Here is a 25,131-nt window from a genome sequence, read left to right as displayed (position 1 = left end):
ACATTAAAGCCTCATTTACCTGCGCAATGTCCATTTTCATTCATCGAGAAGCCCTGGCCGCACTGTGCGAAGAAAAAGATAAATGAGGTAAAAGCAAATTATAATCATTTTTGTCATATTGAAAGAAAAAGATCAAAAGGCAATTTCCTTCCCAGTTTTATTTAGTCAAGTGATTAGCTGTACGGAAAATGTCATTTGTTTGACCTCTATGTGAGACGCGAAGACTAGAGCCTCCTCCGTACATCCACATATCTCTACATTTCATAAAGAAACTCATTTTTTTGCCATTTGTGGAATATATTGGAATTATTTGCGTCTAACATAAGCTGACTTCACCCTGTTATTACAGATATTAGATGATAACTGAGGCAGGACCTCATGGCCTTTGGATTGTAGAAGTACTTTGGGCTGTCGGTAAGATGATTAAAGGGATTGTGCCGGCAGTTTTGCCCATGCAAAGTTTCAGCCAGTGTTGGATACTGTCCTGGATAGCTGTATAATCATACTTTTAGTAGCAGCAGGACTGTAAAATATGGATTTACATGTATCACTGTAGTTTTTCCAAGTGTACTGGGGGGGGGGGGGGGCATCCTCACACTGCTGAGCTCTTTGTTCTCTGCATTGAGCTACTCGACAGCTCCTCCCCTTAACCCGGGCCTGAGCGGCCCGGGTCCTGCTCACTAAAAAGGTGTCTGTCCCTGCTTCTTTGTTAGGCAGGGCCGGCGCCAGCACTGGGCAAGTGTTGGAGCCCAGAGCTGATGTGGGGGGGGGGGGGGGCCCACATAAGGCTGTACATAAGGAATTCATGAGGAAGAGAGGGCTATATTAATAAATCCATAGGCCATGAGGGGGCTGTTTGGGATGATAAACTAGGGAATATTGTAGGGTAGGAGACGGTTTTAGTTTCTGAATTATCAATGCCGCCATGTGAGTTCACTGCAAAGGGGCCCACTGAGGCTCTGTCGCCCAGGGCCTCCTGAAACCTGGAGCCGACCCTGATATTAGGATCCAGTCCTATGTTTCCAATATCTGTCTAACCTTGTCTCTTGTATGGCTATCACATGTTTGTCTCCTAAAATATATTAGGGAGGGTATGTAAATATGATTGGTGAAGGCAGATCCATCAAGTTCCACTCATAATCCTAGGTTGTGGATTGAGAGGCAGGCAAAACCAATATAATGATTGATTATAATGGTTATCATAATGGTTGACGGGCTGATGTCAACTAGTCCAACGTAGGGAAAATATTCTTTCCCGACCTAAAAAATAAATTCTTGGATCAAATGTCCCTTACCAAAAATGTCATTCCTATGACACAGAGTATTTTTGCCTTCCAGAAGGAAAACCTGAAGAGGGAGCTACTTAGGTGTCAACATTGCAGGAGAGTGGATAATAGGAGAGCAGAAGAGAAGTTCTGGTGAGGATCGGAGATTATGTGTGGGACGGTGAAGGGTGATTAGAGAAGTATGGGCCGGACCAGTTGTGGACAACTTTGTGTGGCATTGTTGAGATTTTTAGTAAGTTGTGCAGTGGAGACACGAGGTGGATAAGAAATGAGGAGAGAGATGTACTTGGTAGGCAGCAAAGTTAAGAGTAGATTGGAGGGGGAGTATTGCAGAAGTCTCTGCGGGGGGGGCGATGAATTATGGAAATGCAATTTGTAGACTTGGGTAAAGGAAGGAGCGGACATGAGAGATGTTCTTGTGGTGGCAGTATTTAGGGAGAACGTCGATGAAGGATTTATAGGATGGGCAAGAGTCAAAGGTTATTGGGGCAATGGACTTCGAAAGTTGTTGTGGATGCGGAGCCATTGCTCGTGATGATGGGACCGGTGAGTCTACAAAGCTCTTGCATTTTATTTTGCACAAAACTATATTCACCATGCTACAATGAATCATAACATATCATGCTGCCACGATCGCCCCAAAACCTCACCTCTATAGCCGTGGGTTTGGTAACACTATCCTCCTCAAGGGGATATGCAATTTCCAATACAGAGTTCATCTCCCCTTCAGCGATGCCTCGGGTAAAGATCTTGCCATCAGGCCAAGTCACCTCCAAGCTGCTCGCCTCATCCTTGCCTGGAAGAGAAAAAGCAAATGGAATCAAGATGTTTCTGGATGTGAGGGCAGAGCTGATTATCGACGGAGCACAATCTCGATGTGAAAGCCTCCCAGTTACTGACATTATAACATTCGCTTGTTCCCGCGTTATTAAAAACAGTCATCATATGGGGCAATTCAGCCCAGACGAGCAGAACCTGCCCATAATTATTTCCCGATACATTATAATATCGTTTGATTCTTTGAGTTTTTATGGATCGGCAACGCGAACTATAAATTGAGTTGCTGGAGTTTCCTACAGTTTTATCGCCCTCTCCTTTTCAGTTCTGAGCCAATAAAGCCGAAATCTGAGAACTTGCTATAATGACAATAGACTTCTTCCACCATACTGGGAAGTCGAAGGAACGATCTTCAAGCCGTAATAATAATCACAATGCAAATAAAATAACTACAGGGATTTTACGGAGAGAATGTGGATTCATTCCTGGTCGGAGACGTCAGGAAAAATCAACATCTATAAATATCGGTCTAAAACCCCGGGATTTGTATAAGACGTCATTGGCATCCAATTCAAAGTAGACACTCAAGTATTTGGTTTTGTGAATTCAGATTTCTAAGAATTTTTCTGTTCTTTTCATAAAGGCAAAACAGACAATGATGTAGATAATGCATGGAGAACATGGGAACCAGCTTAGATCTACAGGACAAGTCATGGGTAACTGACCTTCTTAGTCCACCTATACCTCAAGTATATATTTGTCTAATTTACACTGTGGGGCTCATTTACTAAGTGTCCGAATGCCGCACTTTTGTTGGGTTTCCCGAATATTTCAGTTTTGCACTGAATTGCCCCGGGATTTTGGCGCATGCATTCGGTTTGTGGCGCATCGGCGCCGGCTTTCACGCAACAGAAATTGGGAGGCATGGCCATCGGACAACCCAACGGATTCAGAAAAACCACGGAAATTAAAAAATTATATGCACCAGGAAGAAGAAGGTGAACTCCGGCGGACCTCGGGGCAGCAGTGACACATGCAGGATATCGGGCGCATGACCTTAGTGAATCCCGGAACACCGGGTAAGTAAATGTGCCCCTGTGTCTTTCGGTGGTATTGTATCTTTTTCTTCTTGTGAGAATATGGCAGCGTTTACAGTCTTAGGGCAGTTCCACCAACTTTCCATATTGTTAAAGGGGTTTTCTGGGGTAAAAATATTGATAACACATTTGTAAAATGGGTCCTCAATGTGACATAGGAGTAGGAGTAGAACCAAGGGTGGGTTTCTATAGTCCAAAGCAAAGGTATAATGGGGCCCATTACTCCGCTCTGAATGGAAGAGCAAGTTTTATACTCTGTCCCTGCTGAGGACGTCAGTGTGGGGTTCCCCTAATCTCCTCGGCCCCAAGCAATCGCTTGGCTTGTGCAATTTCTACAACCACCATTGGGGTGACATATGAGATACACCTGACCCCACTGCCTGTTCTCACCCTTCCTCCTGAGATTCTCCAGGGTCTTGATTCTAAAGTCTGTAGACCCAAAGGGAAAAGGCTTTGTCTCCCACCCCTTGGGGCAGATTTACTTTAACCGGTCCATTTGCGATCCAGGGGCGGGTTCTCCAACGCTGAATCGTGTCTTCCGGCGATTCACTAAGGCCGTGTGCCCGATGTCCACCAGGTGTTGCTGCTGCGCTGAAGTCCGTCGGAGTTCACCGTCCGTTGCTGGGTGCAGGTAAGTGCGTGTCAAGCAACACATTTTTTAAAAAAAAATACGGCGGTTTTTCCAAATCCGTTGGGATTTCCGACAGCCACACCCCCGATTTCCGTCGCATGCATGCTGGCGCCGATGCGCCACAATCCGATCGCGTGCGCCAAAAACCCGGGGCAATTCGGCACAAATCGGTACTTTTCGGGAAACCCGATGAAACATAGTGATTCGGGCCCTTAGTAAATGACCCCCATTGTTTTGTTGAGGTTTTCAGACTGAACCTATTCCATCATGATAGGGGTTATTGGGGGTTCCTTTAAATCTCTAGGGTTTTTTTTTATTCAGGTTTTTTGGACTGTGCAATGGATTTCTGGCTTTATGGAATGGACCTGGTGCTTGGTGGATACTACTGAGTAATAATATGATAAATTGGCATTTCCAGGGCCGCCGCTTGGAAGTTTGGGGCCCTTAACTGGCACATTTTGTGGGACCCCAACCCCCCCACTGAATGATAATCCGGCCCTGTGTTCACAGTGAGTCCAAGCCCCTGGGAGGAGAGGAGTGTTTTCTGTAACTTGGGGCCCCTTCTCCTCCTCAGGGCCCCCTGAACACAGTCACACTAAACCCCCTCTGATGGCGGCCCATTCATTGTCACAGTTTAATGCACTATCTTTGGCATGAAGTCTGACAGATCTGCTGAGGTTACAGATGAGTGCAAAAAGTCTAAGGGAACTCTAATCCCCTGGTAAATCCACACACAAGAGTATCTAACGAAAAAATATTTCAGATTAAATCCCAATCTCAAGCTGACCCCATAGACATGACAATCGGGATGTGATAATTAGTTGTTACATTTCTGGTTGATGACCTGGATGAATGCACAGGGATGGGGGCCGGGTCGCCAAAATGGACCTCTTACACCCAACCCATTCACAGTTTCCTCAATTACAGCATTTGGCTACTTCACCAAGCCAAGACAACAGATTCTGCCTTGTGGGTTCTGTTTAGGACTGGGGAACAGCTGGTTATCATGATGGTTAGATGTGGGCCCTGCCCCGATCATCCATTGGTCTCCTATCTTGTCTCCTATCATAGAGACATCACATGCAGCTTCTACAGGAAGCTTGGGGGAGGTAACACAACTCTCATTTGCATTAGGTTGAAAGAACCTGCATAGAGCCCCGCCCCTGAGGAGCAAATGAGAAGCCTGCAAACTGCTTTATGGGTCATTAAAAGGGAATAAACAATAAAATGATCCTTTTTTCTGGGTAACATAAACAAACAGCATAACAGGGACCTAAGATTGCTATGTTACCCCCTTTTTTCTTAATATATCCCATTAAAATGTGGGGTTCACCTAATTCCATGGCTGCAGTGCATAACATTTCTGATATGAAACAGACCTGTCTACAAGAGGCTTTGTCTAAGTCGGATTGATTGAAATTTCTACAGTCCCTCGTAGCCTTCGATCCAACTATCAGACATTAATAGAAGGTCCTGGCAAAATATTATATGACTTCATTCACAAAACCCGTCTCTTAAAGCTAAGCCTGATAGATTTGCCTCCAGCTTCAGGGCTGATTACCGTGAATTATTACCGAGGAAAGGGCATTTACCCGAAAAATAGAGATATTTCATCTCAGAAAGGACCGTAAAACTCAGTCCTATGTAATGAAGATTGGGGCCATTAATTTTTCTCATTGGGATCAAGTTCTCTGGATAAGACCCTATTTCCTGACATAACGTGGTCTGGACTAGATGAGCTCTGAGGTCCTGATATTTGGAAATTCATGAGGTCATTATAACATTGTTACCTACGTGTAAAACAAATGGGGATATTTCCAGAAAAAATAGTCTCTGAATTTCAGCATCCCCGTACGTTCCATCAGTGACACAGTTACCAGGCTACAAATCCACAATGAATGGAGCGGAACATTAGGTTTCATAGGTTTATGTCAGGACACAGATAATGGGGAACACATTGGGGCAGATTTACTTACCCGGTCCATTCGTGATCCAGCGGCGCGTTCTCTGCGGAGGACTCGGGTCTTCCAGCGATTCACTAAGGCAGTTCCTCTGACGTCCACCAGGTGTCACTGCTGCGCTGAAGACCATCGGATTGCATCAGAGTTCACCGTCCTACCCTGGGTGCAGGTAAGCGCGTGTCGAGCAACACTTTTTTTTCCGAATCAGTCGGGTTTTTTTACGGCCACGCCCCCCGATTTCCGTCGTGTGCATGCCGGCGCCGATGCGCCACAATCCGATCGCGTGCGCCAAAATCCCGGGGCAATTCAGAGAAAATTGGCGCAGATCGGAAATATTCAGGTAACACGTCGAGAAAGCGCGAATCGGGCCCTTAGTAAATGACCCCCATTGTGTGGGGCTGAATGTATCCAGTAGGAACAATATTTTTTGTAACAGAAGATAAAATAACTCATTTATATCACACTAAAGAGATGGGTAAGTAGTTTAGCTCCACTTAATGTACACACAATGCTATCATAGAGAGACTAGACATTGTACATGTCACTAATATAACAGGTATATCGGACCCCATGTTCTCGTGATCTGTGGGGATCTCTTCACTGAGACCCCCACTGATCAGTCCTGTGGATAGGGCCTAATTTGTTATGTGGGATAACCCCAATAATGTCTGGCAGTGTAAGTATCATGAATCCCCCTGCTCTCTGCACTGTGATTTATGATGCATTGTTGCAAGACACGCTCCCCTCCAAGGATGTAACTGGAGAGGAATCACTTCTCACTGTGTACAACTGGTATATATACAATATTATAGACATATCTATCCATACATAGAGCTGAATGTCTGTATCTAAGCTGTACATAAGCATCCATCTTACATAGAGCTGAATGTCTGTATCTAAGCTTTCTAATATATAGGCATCCACCTTACATAGAGCTGAGCTGTTGTATCTAAGCTGCAATTAGATAGGCATCCACCTTACATAGAGCTGAGCTGCTGTATCTAAGCTGCCAAAATATAGGCATCCACCTTACATATAGCTCAGCTGCTGTATCTAAGCTGCCAATACATAGGCAACCACCTTACATACAGCTGAGCTGCTGTATCTAAGCTGCCAATATATAGGCATCCACCTTACATAGAGCTTAGCTGCTGTATCTAAGCTGCCAATAGATAGGCATCCACCTTACATAGATCAGAGTTGCTGTATCTAAGCTGCCAATACATAGGCATCCACCTTACATAGAGCTGAGCTGCTGTATCTAAGCTGCCAATATATAGGCATCCACCTTACATAGAGCTCAGCTGCTGTATCTAAGCTGCCAATACATAGACATCCACCTTACATAGAGCTGAGCTGCTGTATCTAAGCTGCCAATAGTTAGGCATCCACTATAAATAGAGCTCAGCTGCTGTATCTAAGCTGCCAATAGATAGGCATCCCCCTGTCATAGAGCTTAGCTGCTGTATCTAAGCTGCCAATAGATAGGCATCCACCTTACATAGAGCTGAGCTGCTGTATCTAAGCTGCCAAAATATAGGCATCCACCTTACATAGAGCTGAGCTGCTGTATCTAAGCTTCCAATAGATAGTTATCCACCTTACAAAGAGCAGAGCTGCTGTATCTAAGCTGCCAATACGTAGGCATCCACCCTACATAGAGCTGAGCTGCTGTATCTAAGCTGCCAATATATAGGTATCCACCTTACATAGAGCTGAGCTGCTGTATCTAAGCTGCTATAAAAGTGGTATCCACCATAGCTGGAGCTGTATTGCTGTATCTGAGCTGCCTTGTTAGAAAGGTTGTGAATATATTGAGCCACTAATTTCTAGGTGCAAAACAGAAAAAAAATTGCAGAAATTTGTAAAAACCAGTTAGAGCCAGGAAAATGGTGCAGCGTCCCTTTAAGGGTTGAGCTCCATTCACACTTCCCATCCTACACGTGGTGTAATAATGTAACACATCATTATGTGTCGCCCTATTTACAGCTCTATTTTATCTTCCCTTAAATGAGATTTTCCCAATCCCAGAAGTTATTAATCTATGTATTAGATCCCGGCCCGGTAATTCCATGTGATCCCTTATTAAAGGGATTAAATGGCGTCTCCGCTGCCCGTGACCGCAGATGAAGAATGTGGTGCCAGTAACAGGACCTGTAATGATTGAGGGTCCTGCGATTTCTGCAGCAGGACACTTCTACCGTATGGACGCCTCGTGATCGGCCGAGATGGAGGAGACGGGATCGATTACTCAGAACGAGACCCAGAATAGACCTACAGGAGCTCCACCCCCTGAAATGTATTTCCACGTAAATGACCACGTCTTAGTCGTTTTATACCGTTCCTCAATTATTAAAGGGACACCCCATCCAAAACAAAAAGAAAAGCACTAGTCAATGTATAGATCGCTCCCTTGTCTATATGTGTCACCCATTACAGGGATCGGATCTTCTCGTATCATGGACTGTACCATACAGGCTCTATACAGGGGGATATAAACTCTTAAAGGAAATCTATTATTAAAATCCATCATAATAAACCAGGGGCACTCCCGCCTGTTGTTTAGCTTCACCGGCTGTTACAGTGTGCACAGAGAATGTCCCCCTCCCACTGTGATCAGGCAGAAGGAAGGGGAAGTGCTGAGGGAGCAGGGGAGAGGGGGAGACAATGTAAAAACCTGGGTAGCTACAACACGGAGGGACTGTAATAATTCCCCCATGAGCCCTTCTTGCTAATTATCATAATTATAAAAGTTGATGTTAGAAGGCAGGAGGCCATGGATAACACATATAAGAAGATATCACAGTCCCTGTGCCTGGGTCTATGAGCAATGTCCCTGGTTTATCAGGATGGATTTGATGGTAAGTTTCCTATTATTACTAATAATAATCAGGCAGGTTCTTATAACACAATGAAAATTTAGGCTCCCTGACTGTATACTTAGCTTATATAAGTGATGATAGATTTGGGAGAATAATCACAGTGCAACCCTTAACTAGAAAGGACGCTCTCTGTGACAGTGACAGCTACTTTGGCCTCGAAACCCAATAATTGGGAAGCTTCAAGCAAGTCATCCATGTGCTCAGAGACAAGGGGGGATATTTATCATACGCTGGTGCTCGTGCGCCAGCGTATGATAGCCCCGCCGCTGCAAATTCGCAGCCCGATACATGAAGAGGCTTCTGCCTCTTGATGTATCGGGCTGCCAGTTGCGCAGCGTTTATCCTACACTAGGCAGGGCCTGGCGTAGAAAAAAACGCAACCGGCGACTTTTCACGTATGAAAAGTCGCCGGCAGCAGCGAGTGCGCAGGCGCGGGGACAGTAACGCCCCGCGCCGGCCCACTCCCGTCCGGCCGCGCCCCCCGCTCGGCCGGCCGCGCCCCCCCTTCACGCCCCTTCACGCCCCACTGGCGTGAAGGTGGCGGATTGGGGAAAATAATCGCAAAAGCTAGCAATAAGCTAGCATTTGCGATTATTTCAGGGCCTCTGCACCAGTGGCGGTGCGCAGAGGTCCTGATAAATATGCCCCATGGTCTGCAGAACCTTCCATGCAATCAGGAGACGATTGTACAGACTCAGCCCTCCAGTGATGGTGATTACATCCTATCCCCCAGGGAGGTCTGGGCCCACACACATAACCAGACTGGTCAAGGTGGGACTCCCCTTACATATTACAGCCCAGAAGAGGGCGCTATCATTCCTGGCTCACCTACATCACAGCAGTCCAGATTCCTTACACCATAAAAGCCTGGCAACAGCAACATGGACCAATCATGGTTGACCAAAGCCAAAATCATTGGCTCAGGAGGAATATATCAGTGATTGGATGAGATAAAGTGAGTGGAGAGAGCAGAGTGAGGAGAGAGCTGATAACTCTCCTGCTACACCTCCTCCTACTCATCAGTGCTCAGACATGTAAACAAAGAATCACGGAGAGACTGCACACAGCACAAAAGTAAGTAGTAGGATTGCTGAACCACTTGATGAACATTCAGGAAATATTATTAAGGCATTAAACGCACATGGGCAATTTATGTACAAGACTGGCCAATCCCTTTAATATATTTCCACAAGAAAGAGAAAAAAAGATAGGCTGCACTTTCCTCTGGTATTATGGGAGTGACCTGCCCATAAAAAGGCGCGGCATCTTGATGCTTAAAGGGGTTTTCTAGAAGTCAACATCATACATTATACTGTCCCTTTAAATACATGAAAAAATAAAAGCAACAAAAACCCGAATGTACTGCCCCATTAGCATTTACATGTAAATAAACTGATGTTGTGTTCAGTCATTACCAGTTTTTTCTCCTCCCATGAAATTAATGGTAAGAGATTAAAATCAATTGTCCGCTTCATCATCCATTGTCATTAATGATGTAATAAATGGGTCACGACAGATGTGGGGGATGGGGGAGGGGGGGTGTATTTTAGCAATTTTTATCTAAAAATGGATCGATCGATACAATTTATCATGATAAACCTAAAAACTGGGGGGCGGGGAGGGGTAACGAATTATAAAGAAAGAGAACATAAAAATATGTAATAAAAACATGATAAAATAACTGATAAATAATATTAATAATCCGTGTAACACATGTAATTATAGTAAAAATCATAATAAAAATGAATAAAATGTAATGAACAAAATACTATAAAAAAAAAAAGCACAAATTCAGGTGCAACGAAACAAAAAGTGAATTTCCTCTAAATTTTGGGTAATATCAGGCACCATCGAATGATCTCATCCCTGATCTGTGTCCCAGCTCCGATCCCATCTGCTATTCCGATACGTAATGCGAGACGCAAAGTGGGAGGTGAGGCCGGAGCCAAGAGCTGAGGCAGAGGGCGGCCATGTGGGAGGGAGCGGCTGAGAGCAGGCGGGGGAGAAGGAGACGACCCGATAACAGGGTGAAGCTTCGACACGTCCATAAATCACAAATGTGGGAGAAATCTGGATCTCTACGTTTGGGCCAAGTTCTATTCATATGATACATTATATCCAGGTTTCCTTAAAGGGGCACTCTAGTAAATATTCCTTAGGGTCATGTGATCTCATGGTAACCTCCATCTTTCTATGGTTTCTGGGGAGGTCGCCATCTCAGGTAGGTACCAGTCCTAACTATGGAGGATGTTAGAGAGTAGGATAATAACACTGTCCTCCCAGCAGGCAGAGATGGGACTGGCTCTAACTTTCTACCTGATCTTATGATGAGGCATCATGGGATTGATAATAGTCACAACACAGAGATAGAGAAATCACAGTGAAGATGGAGTTTGATCAGAGCAGACAGGGAGTTGTACTATAAGGTCACTGTAGTCATCTGAGGGGGGGGCAGGGATGGAAGCCGGGGAGCTCCTTTAAAGATCTCTTCACATATTATTGTACAGAGCAAAGCCTCTCTGTACTGTTATCTGAGGCAGGGCCGGCGCCAGCACTGGGCACACCTGGGCAAGTGCTGGGGCCCAGAGCTGCTGGGGGGGCCCACATAAGGCTGTACATAAGGAATTCATGTGGCTGTAGGGGGATGTATCTGTCATTATGACAAAAATACCAATAATAATGTATCACCACCGTGTAGCATCTTGAAAATGGATGTTACTGGACAAAACTAGCGATTGGTAGAATCCGTAAAACACTGATTTATTTTTTAATGAAAAGGTCCTTTTTCGTTATGTTCGTTTTCAGAATATTTTTTCATTAGGGTTAAAGTTAGTTTTAGGGTTAGAGGCGTCGCCCACTTTCAGCAAATAATTGAAATTGTATGTGTAATGAAAAGGTATAGAATTTTCCAATGTGATTTCTGTACTGGTTTTGTACATCTCTGCTTGCTGTCCTGCTATAGGAAGATTCATTGTTTACTTTCTGTGGATAATCACTGGTCCCTGGTCATGTGATGTCACACAGGTGCACGGCTCGTTATATCCCTGGTAATGTGATGTCACACAGGTGCACGGCTCGTTATATCCCTGGTCATGTGATGTCACACAGGTGCACGGCTCGTTATATCCCTGGTCCTGTGATGTCACACAGGTGCGCGGCTCCTTATATCCCTGGTCATGTGATGTCACACGGGTGCATAGCTCGTTATATCCCTGGTCATGTGATGTCACACCAGTGCACGGCTCGTTATATCCCTGGTCATGTGATGTCACACAGGTGCACGGCTCGTTATATCCCTGGTCATGTGATGTCACACAGGTGCGCGGCTCCTTATATCCCTGGTCATGTGATGTCACACGGGTGCATAGCTCGTTATATCCCTGGTCATGTGATGTCACACCAGTGCACGGCTCGTTATATCCCTGGTCATGTGATGTCACACAGGTGCACGGCTCGTTATATCCCTGATCATGTGATGTCACACAGGTGCACAGCTCATTATATCCCTGGTCATGTGATGTCACACCAGTGTACGGCTCGTTATATCCCTGGTAATGTGATGTCACACAGGTGCACGGCTCGTTATATCCCTGGTCATGTGATGTCACACAGGTGCACGGCTCGTTATATCCCTGGTCATGTGATGTCACACAGGTGCACGGCTCATTATATCCCTGGTCATGTGATGTCACACAGGTGCACGGCTCATTATATCCCTGGTCATGTGATGTCACACAGGTGCACGGCTCGTTATATCCCTGGTCATATGATGTCACACAGGAGCACAGCTTGTTATATCCCTGGTCATGTGATGTCACACAGGTGCACGGCTCTTTATATCCCTGGTCATGTGATGTCACACAAGTGCACGGCTCGTTATATCCCTAGTCATGTGATGTCACACAGGTGCACGGCTCTTTATATCCCTGGTCATGTGATGTCACACCAGTGTACGGCTCGTTATATCCCTGGTAATGTGATGTCACACAGGTGCACGGCTCGTTATATCCCTGGTCATGTGATGTCACACAGGTGCACGGCTCGTTATATCCCTGGTCATGTGATGTCACACAGGTGCACGGCTCATTATATCCCTGGTCATGTGATGTCACACAGGTGCACGGCTCATTATATCCCTGGTCATGTGATGTCACACAGGTGCACGGCTCGTTATATCCCTGGTCATATGATGTCACACAGGAGCACAGCTTGTTATATCCCTGGTCATGTGATGTCACACAGGTGCACGGCTCTTTATATCCCTGGTCATGTGATGTCACACAAGTGCACGGCTCGTTATATCCCTAGTCATGTGATGTCACACAGGTGCACGGCTCTTTATATCCCTGGTCATGTGATATCACACAGGTGCACGGCTCATTATATCCCTGGTCATCTGATGTCACACAGGTGCACAGCTTGTTATATCCCTGGTCATGTGATGTCACACAGGAGCACAGCTCGTTATATCCCTGGTCATGTGATGTCACACAGGAGCACAGCTTGTTATATCCCTGGTCATGTGATGTCACACAGGTGCACGGCTCATTATATCCCTGGTCATGTGATGTCACACAGGTGCACAGCTCGTTATATCCCTGGTCATGTGATGTCACACAGGTACACAGCTCATTATATCCCTGGTCATCTGATGTCACACAGGTGCACAGCTTGTTATATCCCTGGTCATGTGATGTCACACAGGTGCACGGCTCGTTATAACCCTGGTCATGTAATGTCACACAGGTGCATGGCTCGTTATATCCCTGGTCATGTGATGTCCCACAGGTGCACAGCTTGTTATATCCCTGGTCATGTGATGTCACACAGGTGCACGGCTCATTATATCCCTGGTCATGTGATGTCACACAGGTGCACGGCTCATTATATCCCTGGTCATGTGATGTCACACAGGTGCACGGCTCGTTATATCCCTGGTCATATGATGTCACACAGGAGCACAACTTGTTATATCCCTGGTCATGTGATGTCACACAGGTGCACGGCTCTTTATATCCCTGGTCATGTGATGTCACACAAGTGCACGGCTCGTTATATCCCTAGTCATGTGATGTCACACAGGTGCACGGCTCTTTATATCCCTGGTCATGTGATATCACACAGGTGCACGGCTCATTATATCCCTGGTCATCTGATGTCACACAGGTGCACAGCTTGTTATATCCCTGGTCATGTGATGTCACACAGGTGCACGGCTCGTTATATCCCTGGTCATGTGATGTCACACAGGTGCACGGCTCGTTATAACCCTGGTCATGTAATGTCACACAGGTGCACGGCTCATTATATCCCTGGTCATGTGATGTCACACAGGAGCACAGCTCGTTATATCCCTGGTCATGTGATGTCACACAGGAGCACAGCTTGTTATATCCCTGGTCATGTGATGTCACACAGGTGCACGGCTCGTTATACCCCTGGTCATGTGATGTCACACAGGTGCACAGCTTGTTATATCCCTGGTCATGTGATGTCACACAGGTGCACGGCTCATTATATCCCTGGTCATGTGATGTCACACAGGTGCACAGCTTGTTATATCCCTGGTCATGTGATGTCACACAGGTGCACAGCTCGTTATATCCCTGGTCATGTGATGTCACACAGGTGAACAGCTTGTTATATCCCTGGTCATGTGATGTCACACAGGAGCACAGCTTGTTATATCCCTGGTCATGTGATGTCACACAGGTGCACGGCTCATTATATCCCTGGTCATGTGATGTTACACAGGTGCATGGCTCGTTATATCCCTGGTCATGTGATGTCCCACAGGTGCACAGCTTGTTATATCCCTGGTCATGTGATGTCACACAGGTGCACAGCTCGTTATATCCCTGGTCATGTGATGTCACACAGGTGCACGGCTCATTATATCCCTGGTCATGTGATGTCACACAGGTGCACAGCTCGTTATATCCCTGGTCATGTGATGTCACACAGGTGCATGGCTCGTTATATCCCTGGTCATGTGATGTCACACAGGTACACAGCTCATTATATCCCTGGTCATCTGATGTCACACAGGTGCACAGCTTGTTATATCCCTGGTCATGTGATGTCACACAGGTGCACAGCTTGTTATATCCATGGTCATGTGATGTCACACAGGTGCACGGCTCGTTATAACCCTGGTCATGTAATGTCACACAGGTGCACGGCTTGTTATGTCTCTGGTCATCTGATGTCACACAGGTGCACGGCTCCTTATATCCCCGGTCATGTGATGTCACACAGGTGCACGGCTTGTTATATCCCTGGTCATGTGATGTCCCACAGGTGCACGGCTTGTTATATCCATGGTCATGTGATGTCACACAGGTGCACGGCTCGTTATAACCCGGGTCATGTAATGTCACACAGGTGCACGGCTCGTTATGTCTCTGGTCATCTGATGTCACACAGGTGCACGGCTCATTATATTCCTGGTCATGTGATGTCACACATGTGCAAAGCTTGTTATATCCCTGTTCATGTGATGTCACACAGGTGCACGGCTCATTATATTCCTGGTCATGTGATGTCACACAGGTGCACGGCTCGTTATATCCCTGGTCATGTGATGTCACACAGGTGCATGGCTCGTTATATCTCTGGTCATGTGATGTCACACAGGTGCACAATATAACAGCTCGGATTACTCTCTTTAATATAACATGCCATGCACCTGTGTGACATCACATGACCAGAGACATAACGAGCATTTTAACTCCTTATTGACTGACAAATGACTGTACAGCATCACCAGCCTATCCGTGGGCTGATATACAGTCATCACATGATTATTCGGTAAGGGATATTAACTCCTTCCATGCTGGACTGGAGGCCCCTAGAGAGTAGAGGTATCACATGTATCGGCATTGTCCACCATAAGTCTTCTTCTGACTAATACAGTCTCTCAGTATCTCCGTATCTAATGTGTTACTTACCAAGACCAAAGTGGGCCACTGGTTCCATCTCACAGAGGTATCCAGATCCACCATCGATAATTCTTAGATGCGCCCCACTTTTCTTGGTGTAGAGGACCACCTTGGCACCACGGGCAAAAGCCCCGTACTTGGTACGTGGTATGACTCTGAGCCAGTGGTTTTTCAAGCCCTGGAAGACATAATGAGACCTTTTATTTCTGAAATACCCGGACTGTGTAAGACCAACGACCTACGGAGTCACAGGGGCGGGGAAAAGTCACAGTGTGGTGTCCTCTCCTAGATGACTCATGTCCCATAGTCCAGGTACATCGTCATAACCTACCTGCAGGAGACCTGTGATGTTGTATCTGAACTATGGGGCATTAGCCATCAAGGAGACTACAGCAGGTCTTGTCTCCGCCCCCATGACTCTTTGAATACAGTGTTTAAATAACTATTTCTGAGCTCAGTCAGTAAATAGTAATAGTAAATCCAAGTCAGAACAAGTCAGTAAACTACGATTGTATCTACCTGGTGTGAAGTGTTACCTGGTGTCAGGTTTATAGATATAGGGGGCTATTCATCATTAGGGGGCTCCTTGGGACAGTTCTATGTCCATTATTTTGGGGTTCAGCTACTACAGATACATTACATTGACTCATGGACTATTTTCTGTCTGGGAAAATTTTTTTTCAAAAAGTCCCAAAAAAGTCTCAGTACTAGAGTGACTATGGGACTTTTTATGAGACTTTTACTGACTCAGGCAGTAAAATGGACCCGTAACTCTGTCACTGGACCCCCATCTCCCGGGGGTTCTGTCACTGTAGAGCCCATTATCATTTACCAAGATCATGATGCTCTGTAGTTTCTGTGTTGCCTGATGACACATTTTGACTGTTTCTTGTAAATTTGCTTATCTTGTCTCAGGAAAGAGAGGAACATGGATTCTGTCATGTATCTTCCGCCTATTAGTGATAATTGAGTCACACAATCCAGATCTGCTGTAGTATTCAGGTAGCTAATGCACCTTACACACCTGTGTGGGACCCAGGGGCATAACTATCTGGGTAGCAGCCGCTAGAGGGGCCCACAGTGTCAGGGGGGCCCAGCATCTAAGGAATTGGATGTGTATATGCTGTATGTGTGTGTATATGCTGTATGTATATGTTATTGTATGTATGTGTGTGTGTATTTGCTGTGTGTGTATATGATGTATATATGCTGCATGGGTGTATATAGTACTGTATATATGTGTGTATATGCTGTATGTATGCATATGTGGTGTTTTTATGTTCAATGCGTGTATATGGTGCGTATATACTGTATATATGTGTGTATATGCTGTATGTATGCATATGTGGTGTGTTTATGTTCAATGTGTGTATATGGTGCGTATATACTGTATATATGTGTGTATATGCTGTATGTATGCATATGTGGTGTGTTTATGTTCAATGTGTGTATATGGTGCGTATATACTGTATATATGTGTGTATATACTGTATGTATGCATATGTGGTGTGTTTATGTTCAATGTGTGTATATGGTGCGTATATACTGTATATATGTGTGTATATGCTGTATGTATGCATATGTGGTGTGTTTATGTTCAATGTGTGTATATAGTGCGTATATACTGTATGTATGTGTATATTCTGTATGTCCATATATGGTATTGTATGTATGTATATATGCATTTGCTGTGTGTGTATATGGGATGTGCATATGCTGCATGGGCGTATATAGTACTGTGTGTATGTGTATATATGTTGTATGTGTGCATATAGTGTGTATATACTGTATGTGTGTGTATATGTTGTATGTCCGTATATGACATTGCATGTGTGTATTTGCTGTGTGTATATGTGATGTGTATATTCTGCATGGGTTCATGTAGTATTGTGTGTATGTGTGCACATGTTGTATGTATATGTGTATATGCTTCATGGATGTATATGGTACTGTATGTATGTGTGTATTTGCTGTGTGTATGTATATGTGGTGTGTTTATGTGTGTACATGGTGTGTATATATTGAATACAGCATAAGTATATAAATGTGTGTATATAAGAGTGTATAAATGTTTGTGATTGTCAATCACTTGTGTGAGTATACAAATATGTATATTTTTTGGAGGGGTAATGGGGCCCTATTCAGAAATCTAAAGCTATGGGGCCCTGCCTCTCCTAGTAACGCCCCTGGTGAGAGTATTTGGCCCCACACAGGGGTGGGATGCAGTTTGTGTGATAACTTCTTATCTTGGTTGAGACAGTTGTGATTATGATGATAAGATCCGGAGTCATAAGATCCAGCTTTACCCTACGCTGTGACGTGAGATACTATTTTACCGGTCTGAATTGTTACTAGATGTGCTGCCTGTATGTGTATACTGTGTATCTTGGCCCAGGCAGTAAGTGCTATATCAAGTGCTATGGGGGTGGCACCATCTGGTCCCATCCTATTGGCTGTATGGATCTATACATGTGATGTATATTCAATGTTCTTGCAGCGCGGAGTGGAGTCTCTTGGTGCCATGTCCCGCTCTACTCATTGCATTAGTCAGTCTAGAACATAATCTACAGTGTGTAACAGTCATTTCGGGTAATTCACTTACATCTAATCCCGAGAAAGTGAGGAAAATATCGAAGCTGATGGAGAAAAGTTATTTCTCTGCAAATTATGAAAATTCGGAAACTTGCTAGTTGCTCATTGGCTGGTACTGTATGAGTGCAATGCCAATACCCAAGTAAGTTCTTACCTTGTTGCAAAGCATCATGGTCCTAATATTAGGGGAGAACAGAGGGTCCCTGCCCTTTCTGACTGATTTGGGTCCAATGATGAGACGGCTCACCCCCCTCTTCATGGATAGTGGATTAGTGTTAGATAAGGGCCCATTTCGTTGCTTATTTATTCCCCTGATCAGGTCCCCCTGGGTGGTGGTCACAGTAACCATGGAGTCTCACCTGCTTCCCCTTGAACACAGATAAGGGCTGTGCCATGGACTCTCCGTGGGATAAGATTAGGTCCAGCATTCCGTCTCCATCGTAATCAGTCACAGCGCCACCTATGGGTGCAAGGACAATGAAAATTATACTATGGGTGAACAAACCTGTAGTCACTTCTCTCCCTCACACATCATCCAGAACAGTCTGTTACCCAGCAGGGGGCGCCTATGAGCACAAGAGACAACTCCTCCCACTTTTACCATACACATTTGTTACATGATGGGAGAGACAGGGAGACACCCCTTTGACAAAGAGAACGGAAACACCCCGTTGGCAATTTATTCATAAAACTTTAAGGAGGAATAACAGAGGAATGGCACAACATAGAATTATGGGATAAGATGTTTCCAAATTGTCATTTCAAAGACTTTGAAAACTTCATAGAAGGGACCCCAAAATATGTGGGTAAAATACAACCACATATTACAGGGCACCTGTCACCAGGAATGTCATTTTTAGCTGGTGACAGGTTCCAATAGCCTCTGCTGTGCTGAGTTTAGAAATGCCTTTGTCAGCATTCTGAATCATTTCAGTACTTTATAAAAGTTTATTTTACATTACCTGGTTCCCTGTCAGCAGCATGTGGTCAGTCCAGGAGAAAGGGCAGCTGCAGCCTGTGTGTGCTTGTGTCTCAGTCTCCTCTCCTCCTCACTCATCCAGCTCCCTCCCCACTTCCTGTCATGTGCATTGAGCCGGCGGGGGAGGGAGGGGGGGGATGGAGGAGAGGAAGAATGCAGGAGGAGACACAGACACACACAGACTGCAGATGCCCTTCCCACGGTACTCACTACAAACTGCTGGCAGGGAGCCAGGGGTAATGTGAATTAAATTTCTATAAAGTATTGAAATGATTCAGAATCCTAAGGTCCATATTTTAGAGCCCTTCCCTCCCTAAGTTTTTATAGAGCCAAACATGATTCCCATTAACCCTTGATGTCCCTGTTAGTAAAAGGTTGGTAGATGTAGCCTTAATTTGGGCTGTATATGAGGTCATAGTATCATGTCCTACAGGTAGAGGAACCCATTAATAATTATACTACAGATAACAGCCTATTCTATAAGATCCATGAAGGGCATCGCTGTAATATCCCAAGGTCACGTCCCCTTCTACACTGCGATCACTTATCAATAGGATCATCGCTATCATCTGACTCGTCACCCAGACGCATAATTAACATTCCTCCGCGGACGCCATCGCTTCTTCTGCCGTCTCTTTAAGAACTTGAGCCCCTCATTGCAATTCCTTGCATAAATCAGGATTAGATACAACATTTTTCTGCAAGATTTCTCCCAAAATGTTACATTTCGAAGCAAATCCACGGCGCCGGGACATCGCTGACAGCGAGATTCATCACACTCCGGGGATTAACGCCTGTAGAGCAGTGACATTTACAGACTGCGGCGCTGAACTGGTTAATATGGAGAACTTAATGATTTCTCCAACTATTTGTTTATTTTTCGGAAGTTGATGCACAATTCTCCACTGCCACCCACTGGAGGAACTGGGGTATTACACCTGGGAATGACGGGCAGAAGGAATAAGGTTCTATAAATATACTGTATATAGGATCCTATAAATTAATTCAACCCAATGACCGAAATTTGATCCCATCGCTTCATTTTATAACTTATATATTTTTTAAAAAAAATGTTAACATAAACAGATTTATATTTATATACTTATATATATATTTACATTTTTAGTTTAAAATTTTTATGAAATATATAAATATATTTATAAATAATAATTAAAAATAATATAATAATAAATATATATAATAAAAAATATATTTATACTATATATATATATAAATAAAAAGAGGATTGTCATGCTGCTCCGTATTGTAAGTACTTTGCCTTTTATCGCCGCCAAATTTTTTTTTAGTCTAAAACCGAATGCAGTAAAACCTTTATAAAAGATTTTTTTTTTTCCAAAAAATTAAGGAAAACCTGCCTATTTTTTTTAAAAAGGAGCACATCTCTCCATAGGTTATGTGTAGTTTTGCAATATTTTGAAAGTCAATAGATGAGACTGTAACACACCCATGGACAGGTGTGACATTGTTTTCATAATCCTGGACAACCCCTTTAAGAGACAGGAGCCTGATCTCTTTTTGAAAATGTTCTATATCCATCCATAGGTTTTGTTTTGCAGTTTAGCAGCATAAAAGTGATGAGGTCTGCAATACCAGCCAAGACCAGTGAACAGGTGTGGCGCTGTTCATCCCTTTAATTAAGGAACAACCTTCCCCACTGCAAAAATTTTAGTCTTCACATATACAATAATGGAAGGGTAAATGAAGTCACAAAGGAGTCATCTCAGGTCCCAAGACCTTGGTTTAGTTTCTGCCTCTTTGTGGCTATTTTAGTGTGTTAATGGGGTATTTTTGGACTCTCAGAAAATCCCTTTATTGTAAAAATCAATTGAAAAATTTAAAAATATTTTCTAATAAATTTGCATTCACAACTCTAATAATTTTAATATGCAAAGTGCAATTCCTCAGTTCTCCTGCGGAGGAGCTGCAGGAAAGCTGAACCCTTCTAAATGATTCCCTAGTGGAATCCCTGACATTGGTTTGAGCAGGAAGGATTACTGGAGTATAGGCAGTCTACGATTATCGATACTTTAAAGGGGTTACCCCATGAAAGAAAATTCTCAAATTTTAATTCCCTAGTGATGTTTACACAATAAAGTTAATTTTTAACCCCTTAATTTACAGTTTTAATCAGTATTATTGGTGTTTTAGCTCCTATTGCTCAGTGATGGTCCAGAGTGTGGGCGGGGCCTCTTTAAGCAGACACTTCATGATCCCTCTGTGCTATGAGATGCTCTGTGCTGACAATGTGCTTAGATTATCAGGGTACAGGGTTATATACACTTTTATTTAGCTTCTGAACGTTCACTAGTATCTGACACATAGGTGTCAGGTTTCCCGACGTGTTACCCGAATATTTCCGATTTGCGCCAATTTCCCCTGAATTGCCCCGGGATTTTGGCGCACGCAATCGGATTGTGGCGCATCGGCGCTGGCATGCACGCAGTGGAAATCGGGGGGAGTGGCCGAACGGAAACCCGACGGATTCGGAAAAACCGCTGCATTTAAAAAAAAATGTGTCCCGAAAATTGCACTTACCTTCACTCAGCCTGGCTCGGTGTATTCCAGTGCGTTCCGATGCTCTTCAGCGCAGCAGCGCCACCTGGTGGACGGCGGAGGGACTACCTTAATAAATCCCGGCCGGACCCTAATCCAGCGCAGAGAATGCGCCGCTGGATCGCGAATGGACCGGGTAAGTAAATCTGCCCCATAGAGAGAGATGAGACAGATCAGAGATGATGAGATCTATGAGATGGAAACAACACGCAATTACATCTTCAGTCCTGCTGTTTTCCACTGTCCACCAATAATCTGTATCATAGAGGTAAATTATACGTATGTCCTTGGATCTAGAGGGACCAATAGATCCCATTACAATGTGAGTGGATCAGAAACACCCAATAGTGATTTAGAAAACAATGATGTCTGTTTTCCTGAAACAGCTCCACACCTGCCCAGTGGTTGTGTCTGGAATTACAGCTTGTATTTCAAATTATTACAAAATAATGTTCTCCACTTACCGGTTCCCCTTCCTTCTGGTTCTGAGGCATCTCCTGGGTTGAGTTCCTCCATAAATGGATCCGCATGTTCTCGACGTCCGACTCTACAAGAGACAATATAGACATACTCAATAGTCGCATAAACCTCAGCATAACATCATCATAGTAATAGTAACGTTACACCAAGTCATTGCTATGACTGTGCAGTACCGGGAAAGTAGGAGAGACCACAATTTGGGGGGCGGTTTTGTCTTCTAAGGTTGATATACTTGTGTCCTTCCTCTTGAACATTTCTGTTATTTTTAATACAAAACTGTTTTACGATAGTGTCAAAAAGTGATATTCCCCATGGAAGGGGGTGGGGGGTAGCATACCCTGGGGATGGTATATGATTTCATGAGAGTTTGGAGACCTTTGCCAAATTCAATTTATGGTCCCACTGATTTAACCCTGATACAATAGTATTTACCCTTTACCCCCATACAGAGATCTGATTTCTCTGCAGGGAGCCACCGTGTCACTACCTCTTGGAGTAGTCTCTGTAAGAAGACAGCTGACCCAGGTGGGACCAGAGACACCAGTCTTCAGTACCAAAACCATACTCTGAGAACTGGTCAGGAGACAGGATGAGGTCAGGAAATGCTCATTTATAAATATGGAAGAAGTCATGATTGGCATCACAGAGTCAACACAGTCATCAGACACAGGTCAGGACAGGTTCAGAGTCAAAACAGTCATCAGGCAGAGGTCAGGACAGGTTCAGAGTCAATACAGTCATCAGGCAGAGGGCAGGACAGCTTCAGAGTCAATACAGTCATCAGGCAGAGGGCAGGACAGCTTCAGAGTCAAAACAGTCATCAGGCAGAGGTCAGGACAGCTTCAGAGTCAAAACAGTCATCAGGCAGAGGTCAGGACAGGTTCAGAGTCAAAACAGTCATCAGGCAGAGGGCAGGACAGCTTCAGAGTCAATACAGTCATCAGGCAGAGGTTAGGACAGGTTCAGAGTCAATACAGTCATCAGGCAGAGGTTAGGACAGGTTCAGAGTCAAAACAGTCATCAGGCAGAGGTTAGGACAGGTTCAGAGTCAATACAGTCATCAGGCAGAGGTTAGGACAGGTTCAGAGTCAAAACAGTCATCAGGCAGAGGTCAGGACAAGTTTAAGGAAATCTACCATTGCCAAAAAGGAAAAAAAAAACTATATACTTACCTCTCCTCCTCTTCATCTTGATCCTGGTTGGCTTGTCTTCTAAAATCTTATAACGGTGGGATCACCTAGCAAAAAGATCTTATAAAAAAGACTCATAATCAGAAGCATGGAGGGCAGGGACAAGATGTCCGGTGCTCCAGGCTGCTAAATATGCACAACCCCTGTGTGACGTCATCTTCCTCTCCTGAAGACTGTGCATAATTAGCAGCCCGAAGCACCGGACTTCTCGTCCCTGGTCTCTGTGCTGCTAATTATGAGTCTTTTTGCTTGGTGATCCTGGCGTGTCAAGATTAGAGAAGAGGAGGACAGGTGAGTATGTAGTTTTTTTTAAACTTTTTGGTAATGGTAGATTTCCTTTAAGAGTGAATGCAGACAGAGGTCAGGACAGGTTGAGAATCAATATCATCATCAGGTAGTTATTAGGACAGGTTCACAGTCAATACACTCAAACAAACAGGTAAAGTTAAGGACAGGTTCAGAGGCAACAAAGTCATCAAAGAGAGGTCAGGACAGATTGAGCATTAATACGGTCACAAAGCAGAGTTAGGACAGGTCAACAGTCAATATCACCATCAGGTAAAGGTCAGGATAGGTTCAGATGCAATAGGGTCATCAGACAGTGGTCAGGACAGGTTCAGAGTCAAGCAATCATACCACAGAGGTCAGGACTGGTTCTTTGTCTATACAGTCATTAAGCAGAGGTCAGGGCAGGTTCAGACTCAAAACATCAGGCCAAGGTCAGGACAAATTCAGAAATGGGTACAGAAGCAAAGGTCAAACATGAGTAATGCAATGAGAACTATGGCACCTTTTCAGGGTACTAAGTACTCTACAGCTCAGTTACCTACACATAGGGGGACGAGCTTTAAGACATGAGGGTTGTCTGCCAAGTAGGTCAGGGTTCTATAAGAAACAAAACAATTATAGTGCTGACGAGAGCAGGAACCTAATGGCTAGGTGAGAACTCTTGCCTCCATGAATGGTCACCATGAGGAGTCTCTAGAAGCTTGCCTCATAGTAGGGTTGAGTTGTTGTCTTGGGAGCTCATTGGGGAGTCCCCCAGAAAGTTTTGGGGACCTTAATGACTTCTTGGTATGACACAACGCTGCCTGTGTCCTTCTTCTCTTAGTCCTTAGTCTTCCCCTCTAGACTGCACTTTAGATCTCAGCACTAGCTGGAGGGGGAAGAAACAAGACCAAGAGCATAAGGAGAAGGACCTTGCCACAAGACTCTGTGTCAGACCCGGGGAACTTACGTCCCACCATTGTTTGGGGCAATTTTAGGGAAGCCTTCCTCTGATCATACTATTGACCAAACGAAATAAAGTTCTATATTTCCGATGAGACCCCATGAAGCCCCCATGAAGACCCCATGCCTGGTTAGTATGTGGTGGTGGTGGGAGGGAATGGGGGCAATTCATGGAACGCCCTATAAGATTACATCCAGATTTTAATTCTATGGCTTGGCTGCCGGGCTCGGGAATCCGGCGCGTTGGCATCGTACTCATTAAAAAATGTTAATTTGTGTGTATTTTATGTCATTATTTGACAGTTTTATGATCAGCTGCATTTCTGGAAAGATGATAGAACGTAGGGCTGCGGCGCGGTGATTGAAAACAGGCAATTACAGGCGCCATTATGTGCCGAGCATCACTATCTTACGAGCCGCATTACATCCTTTAATGTGCCAGTGTAAAATGAAGATAGGCCAGGCCATTATTCTTTGTTACAATGAAGCTCTGGATCAAACAGCTGACAAT

At 44.5% G+C, this 25,131-nt stretch overlaps 1 protein-coding gene across 4 annotated transcripts in view; it reads right to left on the bottom strand.

Moving 5' to 3' along the window:
• Positions 1 to 25,131, bottom strand: part of CRTAC1 (cartilage acidic protein 1) — a 503,192-nt gene that overhangs the window by 29,337 nt on the left and 448,724 nt on the right. For all 4 annotated transcript variants that reach the window (XM_072129951.1, XM_072129950.1, XM_072129948.1 and 1 more), the window contains exons 9-13: positions 22,185 to 22,267; positions 18,527 to 18,627; positions 15,585 to 15,753; positions 1,937 to 2,082; positions 20 to 62 (exon numbers count right to left, since the gene is read on the bottom strand). In XM_072129951.1, the coding sequence (XP_071986052.1) occupies positions 20 to 62; positions 1,937 to 2,082; positions 15,585 to 15,753; positions 18,527 to 18,627; positions 22,185 to 22,267 (542 nt within the window). The remainder of the gene's footprint in view (positions 1 to 19; positions 63 to 1,936; positions 2,083 to 15,584; positions 15,754 to 18,526; positions 18,628 to 22,184; positions 22,268 to 25,131) is intronic.

Source organism: Engystomops pustulosus, chromosome 11 (assembly GCF_040894005.1).
Source record: "Engystomops pustulosus chromosome 11, aEngPut4.maternal, whole genome shotgun sequence".
Classification (NCBI taxonomy): Eukaryota; Metazoa; Chordata; class Amphibia; order Anura; family Leptodactylidae; genus Engystomops; species Engystomops pustulosus.
The sequence above is the reverse complement of the archived record's forward strand: the minus strand, read 5'-3'. Positions and strand labels throughout refer to the sequence as shown.